Source organism: Patagioenas fasciata, chromosome 21 (assembly GCF_037038585.1).
Source record: "Patagioenas fasciata isolate bPatFas1 chromosome 21, bPatFas1.hap1, whole genome shotgun sequence".
In the NCBI taxonomy this organism is placed as follows: Eukaryota; Metazoa; Chordata; class Aves; order Columbiformes; family Columbidae; genus Patagioenas; species Patagioenas fasciata.
Window position 1 is genome coordinate 8,078,697 of NC_092540.1, and position 16,241 is coordinate 8,094,937.

The 16,241-nt window shown below is 49.1% G+C and overlaps 1 protein-coding gene across 6 annotated transcripts in view; it reads left to right on the forward strand.

Moving 5' to 3' along the window:
- Positions 1 to 16,241, forward strand: part of LOC136110874 (dynein axonemal heavy chain 9-like) — a 56,784-nt gene that overhangs the window by 9,236 nt on the left and 31,307 nt on the right. For all 6 annotated transcript variants that reach the window (XM_071817705.1, XM_071817706.1, XM_071817708.1 and 3 more), the window contains 10 exons: positions 1,200 to 1,411; positions 1,605 to 1,838; positions 4,347 to 4,514; positions 6,395 to 6,511; positions 7,236 to 7,386; positions 8,366 to 8,480; positions 10,308 to 10,376; positions 11,324 to 11,450; positions 13,339 to 13,594; positions 15,435 to 15,676. In XM_071817705.1, coding sequence (XP_071673806.1) covers positions 1,200 to 1,411; positions 1,605 to 1,838; positions 4,347 to 4,514; positions 6,395 to 6,511; positions 7,236 to 7,386; positions 8,366 to 8,480; positions 10,308 to 10,376; positions 11,324 to 11,450; positions 13,339 to 13,594; positions 15,435 to 15,676 — 1,691 coding nt within the window. The remainder of the gene's footprint in view (positions 1 to 1,199; positions 1,412 to 1,604; positions 1,839 to 4,346; positions 4,515 to 6,394; positions 6,512 to 7,235; positions 7,387 to 8,365; positions 8,481 to 10,307; positions 10,377 to 11,323; positions 11,451 to 13,338; positions 13,595 to 15,434; positions 15,677 to 16,241) is intronic.

Consider the following 16,241-nt stretch of genomic DNA (forward strand, 5'->3'; position numbering starts at 1 on the left):
GAAATATTGCAAATCCCTGTCTGTAGTGAAAAACAGTGTAGTCCTGCTGGTCTGTCCCTGCAGACCAACACAGCTGGACATCCATGTCCAACCCAGCTGCTCTCTGGCACAATGAAACCATCTAGACTGTGTTAGCTGTGCACGTGCTGGCAGAAAACACTGTTCTTCACCACTTCACGTGCAAACATTGAATCTCTTAAGGATCTGTGTCACACTCTGCATTGTGCAGTTTAAATGGGCTGGAGAAACACCCCTTATATAAGGAGCCAAGGGTTCATTGTTAAACTAATTAATACTTTAAGGGTTTAATCAAAATACAACAAATATTTGGTTTTAATCCGGCTACAGCGATACTAACCCTAATTGGATAATTTGGACTATAATTGTTAATTTCCATTACAGCGCAGTTCAGATTTGTGTGCACCTGCTTTTAAGTCTCTGCCCCTTTCCCTGGCATTGTACTGGTGTGGCTGCTGTTGGTGGATTTGCTGGGAGGGTGATGCTGATAGTGGGAGTCTCTTCTTCCTTGGTCTTGGGCCTTAGGGGTTATTTTTGCATGCATTCAAGCACTTCTGTCACTTCTTGTTGGTCCGCAGGTTTAATTGCACAACGATCTGGTTTTATTAATGCTTGCGCTCTGGGGTAATTCTTCAGGGTAAAACCACACAGCTGTACAGAGCTAAGCTAAAGCTTTCGACGAGTCAGACATCAGTTGCTTTACTGTTGACAGGTTTTCTATTACAGTCAGGACTAGTGGGGCCGTCGTCATCTGCCCACTGGACAAGGAGTTGCTTGAGCCAAAACTGAGCTAAAAAGGGCTCAGGCCAAGGCTGTACAGCCTGTCGTGCTGTACAGCAAGGCCATGGCTCACAGCCATGGCAGCACTGTATTTTTGGTGCTGTTGGGCAAATTCCGTGTGACTTTTTAGCAGTTGTGGACTCAGGCTCTCCACGAAGCCCTGTCCCAGCTCCCTGTCCCCTGCCATCACATCAGCTTATTTCTGTTCTGGTTACTGCCGCAGGTGAGTGATGTTCACGAGTGAGTGACCTGCAGCACACAGGTGGCTGAGGGTGCTCAGTGCTTGTCAGGACAGTTTCTTTTCCCAGGCACTTTTCCATGTGGTGAGGCCAGCACCTAGCTGGGAACCCAGCACACCGCAGCTGGGTGGTTCTTACCGCTTCTCACGTCTCTCAACACAGCTTTGACTGAAGCTCAGGACGTTCACCTGCACCTGACAGCCCTCAAGCGCCGCTTGGAAGACGTAGAGAGGGTTGAGTTCAGCGAGGTGAAGCCTTTCCTGCTCCCCCTGCTCCACGTGGTGTGTTTGATCTGGGTCACCTCCAAGCACTACAACATGCCCGTGCGGATAGTGGTGCTGCTCCAGGAGATCTGCAACCTTCTCATTGAGCAGGTCTGTGGCTGTGATGCCTGTGTTTGCAGTCCCCTGTGTCCCCTCTCCCCTTCTTCCTATTGTCCTTCCCTGGAAAAGTGATTCTTTAGGCAACATTTAACTTAATAAACAGGTTCAAATGTGTTCAACACAAGAAGTCCTTGTTTTCCATGATGGCAGAAGTGACCTCTCAGGTGTGATTTTGCTCTTCCAGGCCCTGGTGTACCTGTCTCCAGAAGACCTTCTGAAAGGGGACATGGAGGAGAGCCTGGGCAAGGTGCGCATGGTGCTCGGTATCCTGAACATGTTCAAAGAGGCATTTGAGGAGAGAAGGGAAAAACTGCACATGTATTATGAAGCAGGCCAAGAAGTGAGGGAGTGGGACGTCAGCTCCACGATGGTGTTTGTGAGGCTGGACACCTTCCTGAAGAGGCTGGAGATGGTGGAGGTGAGACTCTGGTCTTGAAAAACATTGCAAAGCGTCAGGAGAACTCTGTAGCCAGGAGATCACTTGCTGGCATCTTTCCTTTCTATAGCTTCACCTGATACCAGGGAATGGGGCCACTCTTTTGCTGTTAGGTCTCCTGTTACAGCGAGTCTCAGACTGTGTTTTACTATGTCCTGCTCAGTGCATATGTAAGCTGGTCAGGTTGATAGGTGTGTTTTTTGCTCTCAGGAGTCCCGTTGGACTCCTTGCTCCTGTTGGGGCAAGAAAAGGAGGATTACTGGAGGTGTGGTTTGCACAGCTGTAAATAAAGCAATGTAATCTCCCAGGTCTCCTGGTGCCATCAGAGACAGATTTAGGTTATGGTTGGACTCAATGATCTTAAGGGTCTCTTGCAACTGAAATGGTTCTATGATTCTATGACACCCTAGAGCTGGGTCCTGCCTGTCTTGGAGAGGCCAGATGGCAGGATCCCCTTGGCTGTGCCATGTGGGCCTGGGGAGGAGCAGGGACACGTTCCTCACCAGGTTGTCCCTTCGCATCCTCATAGTCCATCAAACTGGGGTGCTGTGGCTCAGGGGTGTCCCTGTTTGCCAGATCTGTCACCTGAGGCAGGGACATTGGGGTGTCATCCCTGAGCTCCCAGTGTGGCCAAGGGCTCCTTGAGCCACAGGAGATGTTCTGCAGAGAGCAGGTCTGAGTGTGAATGTGGGAGCTCCCTATGCTCTCCTTACCACATGGCTGTGTCCGGAGACCACAGACATACAGACACCATATGTACCTGTTATACAGACACTGTATATACCTCTTATACAGATACTGTATGTACCTCTTGTACAGACCTTGCATGTACCTGTTATCTCTCACGTGGCTAACCACACACATTCATCTGCTCTCCACACACATCCCAAATGAATTTCTTTGTTGATTGTTGCTGCGTTCTCAGTGTGTAGGGTTGGATGGCCAGTGTACAGGTTGCTGGTGTTTGCAGTTTTACTGCTTTAAATGTGCCATATACTTTTATGTGTTCCTTAATTAACTATGTTGAAAACTGTCATGACTGGTGCCTATTTTAAAAGTATTCATAATGATGGTTTCCAGTAGGGTTTGATGTGAAATAAACCAAATTATGCTGGTCGGTGTAGAGAGGAATATAAATAGACACAGGAATAACTGCAGGTTATCATGAGGACAGTGTTGGTGACAGGTTTACTGGGACCCTGTAAAGGCTCTGGGGCACTGACTGCTGGGATTCCATGGATGCCATGGGCACACTGTGGATATGGGCTGCAGACAAAAGCCAGTGGGGAGGTTTTGAGCTGGGGCACTGTGCGTTTTGACCAGTGTCTGTTTCCTCCTTCCGTGGCTGTCCCACACTCCAGGGACAGTAGAAGCTGCAGTATCTGGAGTCAGAGGGAGAGCCTGCGGAGTGAGCTGTAAAACAATAATTAAAAGCATAGTGCACACCAGCCTGTTAATGAGGAAAACTGCTGCATCTCTCTCCGTCTCAATTTCCCCTCATCACTTCATTTCAAGCAACCTTGCAAGACAAAGCAAGGGACAACTGGTATTTCCACATTATTTTTTTGCCTTACTAGGTATTTGTTCAAGCGGATGTGCTGGTGTGTCGAAGTGAATATGAATGCATATGTGCATTTGTTTTCGAATTTTCATAAAAGCTGCAGTTACACTGGTGCATGGGTAGCCCATGAGCACGTGAAGAGGGAAGGATCCCTTTCCTTTGGTTCGTTGCACTGTTTCATATTACGTGTCTGTGGTAAAACCTGCTGCCCTGCTCGGGTGGCCCCAGGACAAGTGCAAGCAGAGAGTGGCCACCAGTACATTCCTGTGCACATTTCTCCTGGTCCTCTGAGACAATGGATGTTCAACCAGCCCTTACTTGGCCCTACCTAGGGAGACAGATGAGGTGGGATGGCAGCAGAGCTGCCCAGTGCTGCCACCACCACTGGGGGAGCGGGACATTTTCCCAAGAGGTGACACTGCCAGGCTGCAGAGGATGGGAAGGGAAGGGAAGGACCCGTGTGCCACCTCAGCAGAGAGGGCCAGCGGGGCAGGTGCTGCAACAGCCACTTGGACACGTGGAGGTTTGACTGCGCAGGAGCTTTGGACAGTTTGGGTACCTGTAAATATTAGAAATCTGTCCTTGGTTAATACCTATAAAATTGGGATTCTTAGCTATGCTGGATGACATATAAGAGTCTCATATCCTGCTTTGGATCTGTCCTTTAAATACCCTTAAAAGCGATTTTACAGTTGTCATGGTATTTCTAGTGGCTGCAGCAGGTCTCACTGGGCAGGGACGTGTTATGAGCAGCCACTGATGCTCAGGACAGGCAGATCAGGCTCCCCCCTTCCCATCCCTGCCACCCAGCCTGAGCACCAGCGCTGTGCTTGGGAAGGTCCCTCAGCAAGTGCAACTCTGTCGTGACAACTGTTGTCATCTTCTTTTGTCAACATCATGACCTGTGTCTCCCTCCGTTGACTTTGAAGGATCTCCTGGCAACTTCCTTGGACTTGATGAAGCTGGAGAAAATTGAATTCAGTGGGATTAAAGGGAAGACCCTGGGCCAGCAGGTCCTGGACATGTATGAGGAATTCCAGGAGGCATACAAGGTGTTTTCAGAGCGAACCTATGACTGTCTTGACCTGACCAACACGGTAGGTGGGACCAGTTTGCGGGAACATCAGGAACATGTGCATGTTTCCAAAGCAGCAGTTTCCTGCTATCTTCTTCCCAGCTCTTTCCTCCTTTCATTATGATCTGATCTGGTACTGGAGGGAACAGGGAGCCGCTGGCCTTTCCTGCAGAGATTTGGGACTTCTTGCACGTCTATATCTAACATATCTTGCTAGATCAGCACCTTAGATCAGTGCAGCTGGGAAACTGGGATTTCCATGAGTTATGCACAAGCTTTTGCTGTACATGGTGCTTGCTGAGGTATAAGAGCTATACCAACACCCACATCTCTTTGCTTTCCTGCTCTTGGTATTTACCATGTTTCCCCAAAAATAAGACCTACCCCAAAAACAAGCTATAGCATGATTTTTCAGGATGCTTGAAATATGAACCCTATTCAAAAAATTAGCCCTAGTTACAGTTCATAAAAAAGTCAATTTAAATAGGGTCCAGGCAGCTATACATGTAAAAAAGTAAGCATCTTTTGCAGCAAAAATTAATATAAGACTCTGTCTTAGTTTTGGAAAAACAAGGTAGTTTGCCTGATGAGGGCCAACTCAGATCATCTCTGGGATGTGTTCGCTCCTGCCTAGATGAACACATGGCATCTGGGGCTCTCAGAATTCAAGGATGCTCCATTTTATTATCAGTAGTGCTTTAATTAAAGGAATATTCCCAGCCCTCTGGGACCTGCCTGGTGTGGGGATGGGTGGCTCGTGCTTTGCTTCCTGCAGCTCCCAGTACATCTCTGCAGGGGGTGGCACGTCCCCAGTGTTTCTTGCTGGAAAGCTGCTTGCTCCATAGCACCCCTCCTTCAGCAGGGCAGGCACAGAGGAGAGGTGACAGTGGCTCTGCAGGAGGTGGCTTGGGTTTGGTGACCCCATGGCCATTTGTGTGACTCTGAGTCATGTTTGTTCTTTCAGTGCTCTAGTTTTGCACCCTCTGCCACTGCTGGAGCCGTTTTTTTTAGCTAAAACATGGCATCTGGATCTGCTGGAGCTCAGCAGTAGCAATAGTAAAAGCTATTTCCTTGCACTTTGTCCTTTGGAAAAGAGACACATGACCTCATTTTTAGTGGTTTTGTCCAAGCTAGAACAGAAGGACTGTCACGGACTGTCAAGTTCAGTCTTTGATTTGGACTCTTTTACGTGTAGGAAAACAAATATAGATGTTACTCTTGAAGTTCAAAGGATTTATTACAATTGAAGCAAGAAAAGCAGTGCAAGAAGATGATGGAAATTACAGAAACCCAGTACTGTTGAGTTTGAAAAGGACCTCTGGAGATCACCCAGTCCACCTTCCCTGCTCAAAGCAGGCTCAGCTAGAGCAGGACTGTGACTGGTCAGGTGAAATATCTCCAAGATTACCTATGTCCAAGTGTGGAGACTCCACAGCCTCTCTGGGCAACCTGTGCGAGTGTTTTGAAACTGCCTCACTCACAACCAGCTCACCATGGAACCACAGGCTTGTTTTGACTTGAAAGTAGGTTGGATTTGGGACTCAGCAGGTGCGTCCGTGGGTTTTCTGGATGATGGTGTGGTCTTCAGGCCAAGTGGTGGGGGAGAGGGTGTGGAAATAGTCCATCTTGCCTGTAGGCTGAAGATAGTGCCATGTGGGCTGTGGAAAGCCCTCAGGACCAAAGGGTCCCTCCCAGAGAAAGGGCCAACATCTCAGCCATGGGACAGCACAGAAATGTTCTCAAGCTTCGTGAGGACTTTGCCACGTTGCGATGGCTGAAGATTGGCCAGAGGAGTGGCTTAGTTCACGGTGAATAAGAGAGGGCATCTCTGGATCGAGGAGTTACAGGTACCTTCCTAGTGCCATCTTGCAGCCTCACAGCTTGTGTTTTGCCTTTGTGCAGGACTTTGAGCAGGATGCCTTTGGTTTCCAGCAGAAAGTAGAAGACATGGACCGTCGGCTGGGCACCATTTTCATCCAGGCTTTTGATGACGCCTCCAACTTGGACCACGCCTTCAAGGTTTGTTTATCGCTCCCTTGCTCTTCCCTAAAAGGGAAATCAGGGCACCCGGCTCGGTGAGAATCACGCTGAGGAGACCAGGCAGTGCTGGAGCCACAGGCACATGGGGCTGGTGTTTGCTGGTGGGACAGTGGGACTTGTAGCTTTTGGGCTGCTCTTGGTTTGGGATGCTCAGGCTGGTGGGTCCCTCACAAAGCTTTTGGATGCCAGGAGATATATTTGTGTCTCTCTCTGCAAGTTGGGGGAAATCATGCTTTTTCTAGGATTTCCTGGTGAGAATTGATATTGTTAGTATCAATTTGTTAATATTATTAATACATGGATCTGTTTCAGTTTTGGAAACAGGTTTTCTAGAAACAAAGCTGGTTTATTTATCAATTAATCTATCTTGCAGAAATAATAAATGGTATTTTTTTAAAAAAATCAATATAAGCATTTGTAGAAAAGACTTTAGCAAGTGACAGTGTTTATCTTTGTGAGTTTTTTGAAAAAAATAGAAAATCTTGAAGCATTTGAAGAACAACAGTTGGAATGTGGTCCAACCCCAGAGAAAGTCTGAGAGGCCCCGTAACAAAGGGAGCAAATTTCCTTTTTCCAAAGTGCCCATCGGTGCGGACAGTATTGAAGCATCTGGGCTGGGGAGGAAGGTCCCAGCTGATCTCTCTGCAGGAGTCGGGGTTGTAAATTTTTCCCCTCTTCTTTTCCTGCGTGTTCACCCCAACAGCTGCTGGACATGTTCGGGAGCCTTTTGGAGCGACCGGTAGTCGCTGCAGATGCTGCTGGGAAATACTCCGTCCTCATCAGCATGTTCAGCAGGGCCCTGGACCACGCCAGGCTGATCTGCTCCCGGCACATCCAGGCAGAGCTGAAGCTCGGTAGGTAGAACGTGCTGAGTAAAATGGGTTTTACAGGGAGTTTGATTGAGATTAATTTGGGGGGGAAATGATTTATTTTTCTAAGGAACCCAAAACTTTACAAATTGCAGATGTTTTCAGCCTCCGTAGCTCCTAGTGGCAATGGAAATGCCTGGGAAAGCTCTGTTCTTAGTATTAAAGCAAATAATTGGTTAGGAGTAAAAATACCCTTTTTCAAATGTGTATGCATGATATGTGACTGGGAATGGAGACACATGCTGAGCTTTTCTCCCAGCGAGGCTGTGACAGGAGGTTTCTCTCCACATTTGTGTGCTGCCTCCAACACCCCATGGGACCTGCAAACCCACTCATGTGCTCCTCAGAATGAATTTATTTTGTTTCCCTTACAATGCTTAAAATGCAAAGTATGCGAGTGGGACTTTGTAACCAAGGGTTTAATCAGCCTTTTCCAAGTTTATTATTCCCCGTGACTGTTGGCACAGGGGGGAATGGGTGGATTTCTATCAGATTATGAGGATTCAAGTGTGTCATTTTGAACAATAACCTATTTACTTGCCTCAGAAAGATCATACTGGAACGAGACAAGTCCTGGACTGGAGAGAATCATGGAGAGAATCATTTGCTGTGAATTTGTGGTTATTGTTCTGTGGCTGTTAGATAAGACGGACAGAAGTAACTCCTGGTCAGAAATCCCTATGTCAGTGTTTGTGAGGGGCGGGGAATGTGTCCCAGGCAAGGGACACCTCACATCAGCTCAGGTTTGGACATAGTCTGGGCTTCTCGTTCGATCTCAGCTCCTTATTCAAGATCCAGAGGCACTTGCCTTGGTCACAGACCTACATCAGTGTGGCAGATGTTGGATTTAAGGAAGGAAGCTGGGAAATCAGAGCAGTTTTCTGCAAATGCGGTTCTGTTGTTGCATCTTTGGGGTTACAAGTGCAGTGTTCAGTCAAATGCTGTTCCAATGTGCCCTCCCCAGGATCCCCCCCTGTGCACAAGAACGTGCCGCCGGTGGCTGGAGCGCTGCGCTGGGCGCAGGAGCTGCGAGCGCGAATCCAGGTGCCGTTTGATCACTTCAGGCACATCCCACATCTGTGCGTGTCTGTTCCAGCTAAGTTGCTTTATGACCACCTTGCTATCTTCTCTGTAATCAATCTGATTTTCTTTCTGTGGTGAACATTATCCCATGGTTATAGCTGAAATAATTCTTAGTCAAAGAGGTGTGAAGTGGTTGCACTGGTGCTTTTCAGCTTCCTTGTGATCATTATTTTTTTTAAGAAACTCATTAACTGGATTTGTTTTGAAGCGATTAAGAGGCACAGTGGGCTATTCAGCTTTCAGACATAGTTCCCGGGTTGCAATTGAAAGAGGTATCAGAACCTTTCCTGCTGCAATCCCACTCAGCATGTTCTCCAGGACCTCCTCAGCTGCAAGTCCTGGTTCTGGCATCATCCAAACTGTGAATAGCAGAGAAGTGCTGGGCTGGACTCAGCTGAGATGGATCGATGGAGCTGGGTTTGCATGTTGGGGAGCAGACGAGCATTTTGTTGGGCAGAAGAAAACTTTCTCAGCGTTAAACAAAGGAGCCATCTCCCAAGATCAAGGAAAGAAACCAATGCTGGTATATTTATCACCCAAATGCTTGTTATAACGGATGGTGTCAGGGAAGTATGGCCTCATACTCACAGCTGGCACCACATGAGACAACATTTAAGAGCTCTGTAAGCAAGGCAGTGTTGGACTTATGACAACTGAGGATGTTCCAGGGACTGCACCTGGTAGCTCACAGGAATGGCTTCACGTGTGCTGGTCAGGATTCTGTGTAAATGGATCCACTTTTTTAATGTACTTGACCAAAATAACTTGACCGTCACTGTACCATGTTCGTAACCTTCTCTCACTGTATCTTGCCATTAAGTGTCTTTAAGTGCACAGTTATTCTGCAGCAGCAAAGACATTGGTGCAATGAAACAAACTCTTGGGCTGTTCCCAGCACAGAGCCCAAGTTATCATGTCTGATTTGAACCTAAATGGCAAATTTTTGTCCACCATGAAGGACCCAGATCTGCATTTCACACTGATTTTCTGTCCTCTGTTTAGAGTAGTTAATAACATGCTCTGCAACGGTGGTGACATGATGCTGTTGAAAGGGAAAAAGGATTAAAAAGGAGAAACAAAAGTGGTTTTGCTGGGATTTACTTGGATTTGCTCAGAGGACTTGTTTACTTCCAGCAGGTTTCTCAGCACTTGCCCAGCGGTGACTGCTCAGGCGCTCCTTTTTTCCAGCTTTTGGTGAAGTTAATTCAAGTTTTGTCAATATGTCCTCCAAAATCAACAACCATCTTGAGGAAAACTTGGATATTGTAGATGAAACAGTGGGGAAAAGACAGCATGATAAGAATTCCTCTGGCCTGCTGTTCCCTGGGCTGTACAGCCCTGGCAGCGTGGCCAGGGCTCTGCCTCCCGCACTCTGGGACACCTTTGCTCTTCGGTTTGAGGGGCATGAATTGGGCACCGCCAAGAGCTTCGTCTGCCGGGAGCCACACTCTGCTTCTTTCTGTGCCTCTTTGACCTCAGAAAGTGGTGGCTGGTGAGCAGAGGTTGCCCTGCTCTGTGCAAACACCGGAGCATTGAGTATGTTACGGAGACCAGTGTTCCTCCAGCAGCTCTGGGCCCTTGTTCTTCCCCCAGGACGTGGTTCTCATTTGCCAGTTGCCATGCAAACACCCGCAAAAGGGCGCACTGGGGCTTGGAGAGCTTTTGTGCAGTGAAATGGTTTTGGGCGATATGGTGGGGTTGGAATGTAAGATCCCCAGCCAGGCTCTGCCTGCAAGGTGGTGGGTGGTTTTGGGAAGGGGTAAATAGAGACTGCAGCCTCACAGGGCTAAATGTAACGCTGAGCTTGTCTGTTGTGCCACCAGCTGCTTGGACTCTGCTGGAGGAAGAAGGGTGATAGAGAAGTATGAAGAAATGATCCAGCTGTTCAACAGGTAAGTGGTGGCTCAGGCATGACTGTAACTATATGAAAAAAAGCCAAACCTTATAGAATCATAGAATTGTTTTGGTTGGAAGAGACCCTCATGTCCATCCATTAACACAACCCTGGCACTGCCCCGTGTCCCTGAGAACCTCGTCTCCACGTCTGTCCACCCCTCCAGGGATGATGACTCCACCACTGCCCTCGCAGCCTGTTCCAATGCCCGACAGCCCTTTGGGGAAGAAATGTTTCCTAATATCCAGTCTGAACCTCCCCTGGTGCAACTTGAGGCCATTTCCTTCTCCTTCTCTAAACCACCTTTCAGCACATTTGCAAGCCCAGGGCCTGAGAATGTCTCTTTCTAAGCCAGAAGGAATTTTGTGATGAGAGAGGAGGAGGAATCCTTTGCTACACACCACAGTCTTTCTGTGATATCTTGAAATGAGGAGTTTGCATGGGAGGGACAGGGGCTGTGCAGCCCAGCAGAAATGTTGGAACGAGATTCTTTTGGATGTAGGAGATGCTGTGGTAGAAAACCTGAGCTGACCAGAAGTCTCAATCCACTTGTGCCCATTCACAGTGTACTTACCGTGGCTGTAATGTGTGTATTCCACAAGTGGGAGTGGGATTCGTTGCACCTCACTTAATATCTTAATGTTTGATGCTAAAACTGAACTGATTGCTCTGAGCTTTTGAATGTTTGTCCCCAAATTTGAATCCTCTGCTAAGAATGGTACTTGGGGGATCTTTGTTTTCCTGACTTGATGCTGTCACTGGTTTTCAGGTGTTTGTCTTTGAAGCCAAGATCTTTATGGAGGTGGTGTGGGTGGGTTTTAAATATTCCTTGATGTTCTTCAGCCCTCAGAAGTGGACTTGGCTTTTATTTGGTTCTATGTCTTGGTGTGCGGGCTTGGCAGCTACGTGGTGGATGTTTTAATTTGTTTGTTTGTTTTTCGGCAGGTATCAGGAGAAGCTCTATGCAGACTGGTCCCAGACAGTCTCTGAAAAATCACAGTACAACCTTACTCAACCGCTTATCCGGCGAGATCCAGAAACCAAACTGATCACAGTTACTTTTGATCCCCAGGTAAGAACTAGCTTTCCTGTCTGCTGGAGGGCACGTCTCCAAGCTGTGCCCCACCGTGCATGGCAAGTCTGGTGGGATCGCTACTAGATCTGTTCTGCTGAGGTCCCTGGAGCATCTGTTATGGGTGACATGAATTAACCATCCCCTTTGTGGGCTCTGTCTCCTGGTAAAATATCAGGATTACAGTTTAAGCAGCGCAGATTGTAATTAAAGCCAGAAAGTCTGTGAGTAGCCAGATGTTAACTGGTGTCAACATCTCCAGAGCAGGTTGGTTTGACGCTGGTGTGGGGAGCGTAGGAGCATCATCCTACAGACGTGGGTTCGTGTTATGTTTACCTGAAATCTGAGCTTCCTGAAAGGGTATAAAAATCCCAGGAAAGGTTTGTTTTGTTACTTCAGTGTTGTGGCTGTTGGATTTCCTTAATTGTGGTGCAGGAGGCTTCCAGTAGGTCTCTGTTCCCTAGGGCTGCCCTCTCCAGCACAGGGAGGCCTGACCATCCCCCTGCCCAAAGCAGAGGCAGGGTCCAAGCCAGCAGAGTGCAGAGGTGGATTCAAAGGTTCTGGGGCCTGATGAGAGCTGGGGCCTCTCAAATGTGAAATGCCATTTGCTGCGGAGGTGCTGAATCTCAGGGGCCTGGGAAAACATCAAACACTTCCCCCTTTCCCTGGGACTTGCTGCTGTTAGAGAAAAGTGTTGAGGTTCCAGAGCTCATTCCAGCTTGGCTCTCAGACAAAGGATTTGTCCAGCTCCTTGGAATCTCCTTGCTAAGGTGGGAAGCAAATGGCCCCAGGGGATGTTTTCCACCCTTCACCCTGGTGCCAGGGTTTGGAGCCTGTGACGTGCTGAGCATGTTCTCAGCTCCAGTCTCTGAGTGCTTCTGCGCTGCTCTCAGCTTTCCGTACTGAGGACTGCCTCATGTCCTCAGGTGCCTGCTTAGCAGCCCCTTCATGCCCTTCAGAGCAGATAGGAGCACCTCATTTTGCCTAAAGGGAGGATGTATTTGCAACCCTTCAACATTAAAGAATCTTCCAGAGCTCACCTTCCATGGAGGAGAGGGAAAGAGGGTAAGACATCCTTGACACCATGGTGGGGATGTCTCAGACATTCCAGTGCATAAAAGGGAGGGGAGTTTGGTTCTATCTCACTTGGCCTCCTGCTCCCTCAATCCCCTGCTTTTCCCTTCCTCCCATCCCATCCTCTTCCATCCACCTCCTCAAACTGCTCCCTTCACCCTTCTGCGCTCCGTCTTTCTTTCCTCTTCTTGTCATTGTGGACATAGTCACTTTAGTATTGTAGATACTCCTCACCCCTGCCATTGCCCATACAATATACTGAATTTCTGTCACCCAGCCAAAATGTGCCGTTTCAGGAGCATTTTCCCTCTCACAAGCCACTAAACTGAGCAAAGATTTTTTTTTTTTGTCTTAGAAGTGATATATTGCGTTGGAAGACCTTGCTGCTCCGTTTGTTGCAGGGACTCACTTCTACTTGGGTTTATAGTTTAATAACCCACTCAATCCCGTTCCATCACAACTCAAAGATGCTTTTGGTTGTGCCTCCTCCTGCAGGCACAGTATTGCTGAAAGACTGTATTGATGAGGATAGCTGAGAAGACCAGAGATCATCATGGCTTTTAGAGGCTGCACAGGGTTTGCTGGCTGGGTAGTTAACAGAGCTATATGTCTTTGATTGGGAAGCAAATCAGAGGCAAAGATCAATGGGAGGGAGATGGTCTGGACTAGGAGGTGTCCAGGCCCTTCTCAGAGCGTACTGCTTTGTGAATAAAACAGCAGGAACCCCCTAAGATCCCCAGAATTGATGGGAGGGTGTCTACCAGGTGAATGGGGAGGATTGTCTCACATTCAGCTCTCTGCCTTGTTTCTGCAGCTGGTGTCGGTGCTGAGGGAGCTGAGCTACCTGTCTGGCAGCCGCCTGGGAGCCATCCCACCCACGGCAGCAGAAATCTGTTCCTCCAAGGAGTCATACCGGCAGCTGGCGGCCAACTTGGAGCTGATGGTGAACAGATACAACAAGGTCCTGAAGACAGTCCTGGAGGTCGAATACCCTCTCATACAGGAGCAGCTGTGGGATATTAACTTGAAGCTGAAGAAGGCAGAAGAAACACTCAACTGGAAGATGGAGGGTGAGCTAGCTCTGTGTTAGGGCAAAAGAGGCCGTACAGGATTTCACAGAATCCCAGACTGGTGAGGGCTGAAGAGACCTCTGGAGATCTCCCAGTCCAACCCCCCTGCTCACGCAGGGTCACAGAGCAGATCACACAGGTGGGTCCAGGCGGGTTTCAATGTCTCAGAGAAGGAGACTCCACACCCGCTCTGGGCAGCCTGGGCCAGGCTCTGGCACCTCCCAGCAAACAAGTTTCTGCTCATGTTCAGATGGAGCCTCCTGTGTTTCAGTCTGTGCCCGCTGCCCCTCACCCTGGCGTTGGGCACCACTGAACAGAGTCTGGTCCATCCTCTGACAGCCACCCTGAGATATTGATCCCATTGATCAGATCCCTCTCAGCTTCTCTTCTCCAGCTCAACAGCCCCAGCTCTCTCAGCCTTTCCTCAGAAGAAAAATGCTCTAGACCCCTCAGCATCTTGGTAGCCACCGCTGGGCTCTCCCCAGTAATTCCTTGTCCTTCTTAAACTGGGGTGCCCAGAACTGGACACACCGCTCAGATGGGGCCTCACGAGTGCAGAGCAGAGGGGGAGGATTCACCTCCCTCGACCTGCTGGCCACACTCCTACTCACGCAGCCCAGGTACCATCAACCTTCTTGGCCACAGGGCACATTGCTCATGGTTAACCTGCTCACTTGGGTCTCATCAGATTCCTCCCATGTCCCCAGCCTCCATCACCTGGTTCCCAGTGACAGTTCACAGCAGGGCAGGGGACTCTCCAGCAGAGCCAGCCCTGGGGAGACAAAGGGCAGCCCCCAGCCTGCCTGCTCCTTCCCATCTTACCTTGATCTGCTTGGGCTGGGGACAGGATCCTGATCCCTTCAGCTTCCCTCTGGGCTTTTGGGGAAGAGAGGCTGCCCTGTAAGCAGTGATGCTGGGGAAACGGCAAGATTGGGGTTTGTGAGAGCTGGCAAGGCTGGGGTTGAAGAGTCTGCTCCCTGCCCGTGCCAGCCCAAGTGACCCACTGTGTGGTCATGTCCCTGTGTCCCCAAGGCACTGCTTTCTCCCTGAGTTGTGCAGGGACTGGGACCCCTTGGCCCAGCCATCTGGCTTGGGACAGACTTCTCCCGGTGGGGGCCAGGGCCACCTCGTTATCCTTTCCAGCCAGATGAAATACTGTGGTTAGTGGTGAGGTTTGTGCACCGTGACTTTGGGATGATTTAACCAGTGTTCTTGCTTGATCAGTTTTAACTGCAAAGCAGAATGGAGGAAGACAATTTGTTTCCTCTTGGTGAAAGCAAACTGCTCGCTGTTGGAATATATATTTCTGTCATCAGGCTTGTGGTATGAACAGGAACAAGTGTCCTCCCTTGGGAACTTGCAAAGCAGAATTCCTCATGCTGAAAAACTCTTTCTCCATTGCACAACAAAGATGAAGGGACTTTCCTGCAGATGAAGTTCCCTGAATCTAAATGCAGCCCTCGCTGGTACCTTGGGCTGTCACAGCCTGTGTTTGTGGGGCTGTGGGTCCCTGCTCTAGTGACAGTGGCAGGAACACTCAGCCTGTTGTCCTTGTTCTCTCTCTGGTAGCAGATTAAATCTGGGTACGGGAAAGGGGGAAGTGTCAGACGTCCCCACGGTGCTGGTGCTCCTGGCAGAAAACAGAGGCTGCAGCTGTACCATGGATTGTTGGGGTAGGAGGGAGCTAGAAGTGACTCTTTTGGTTGAGGTGGTAAGTCTCTTGTGTTAATGATGGGTGAGAAATACATGAAACCGTGGGGGAAAAGTCTTATGGAGAGTGCACAAGAGCTTGGCCATGCAGCTCTGAAAAAAAGTAGTCAATCATCTCATTTTTTACCAGGTGTCTGGGATCACATCTCCATGGTGATGGATGATGTCCATGACCTCGAGCAGAGGATACAGAAAGCCAAAAACAATGTTGAGGAGATCCAGACCATCGTGGGATCGTGGGCGTCGCCCGTATTTGTGAGAAGAGATTGTAAAAGAGAATCGCTGCTGAGCCTGGAGGACTGTCAGGACCGCCTGGAACGGCGTTACAGCCTTGTCCGAGAGTCAGGGCAGAGGATTCATCTGCTGGTGAAGGTGAGGGGGGACCTTCTCCAGGGGTTTGTTGACTCTTCATAGGCTCTGGGTGTCTCTCCGCTCTGGTGAAAATGTCCAGGGCTGCTTCACCTTAAAATTAACTCCCTTAACTCATTTGAAAAACTTACCTGTTGTTGATTAAGGAATACTTTGATGGGTGAGCTGGTACAGCTGAGTGTGCGGGGCTGCTGACCAGGCACCGAGTTTGGAGCAGGAGCGGGAGCCGATGCAGCCCAGTCTGGCTCCCAGTCCTGGTTCTTGTGAAGCCACTAGAGGGGAGTCGTGCATCAGGCTTTGGGATCCTGCTCAGAGGAAAAACTCCTCCGAAATATTCACCTTAAAATGGAGAGGCAGCTGGCTGTGGCTGACCTTTCTGCTTTAGGCTTGTTGTTCCTCTGTGGGAGCAGGAGGTGACGCTGTCAGTCCAGGGAGAAGCTGAGTAACAAGAAAAAAGCTGCTGTCTGAACCCTGGGTTTTTTCCAGTGGCTTTGCCAGAGCTGAGAGTCCTCTTTGCAGAGCAGGAGAAAGCCCAAATCTCTGCGCCTCACCTGCCCAGAGGTTTTAG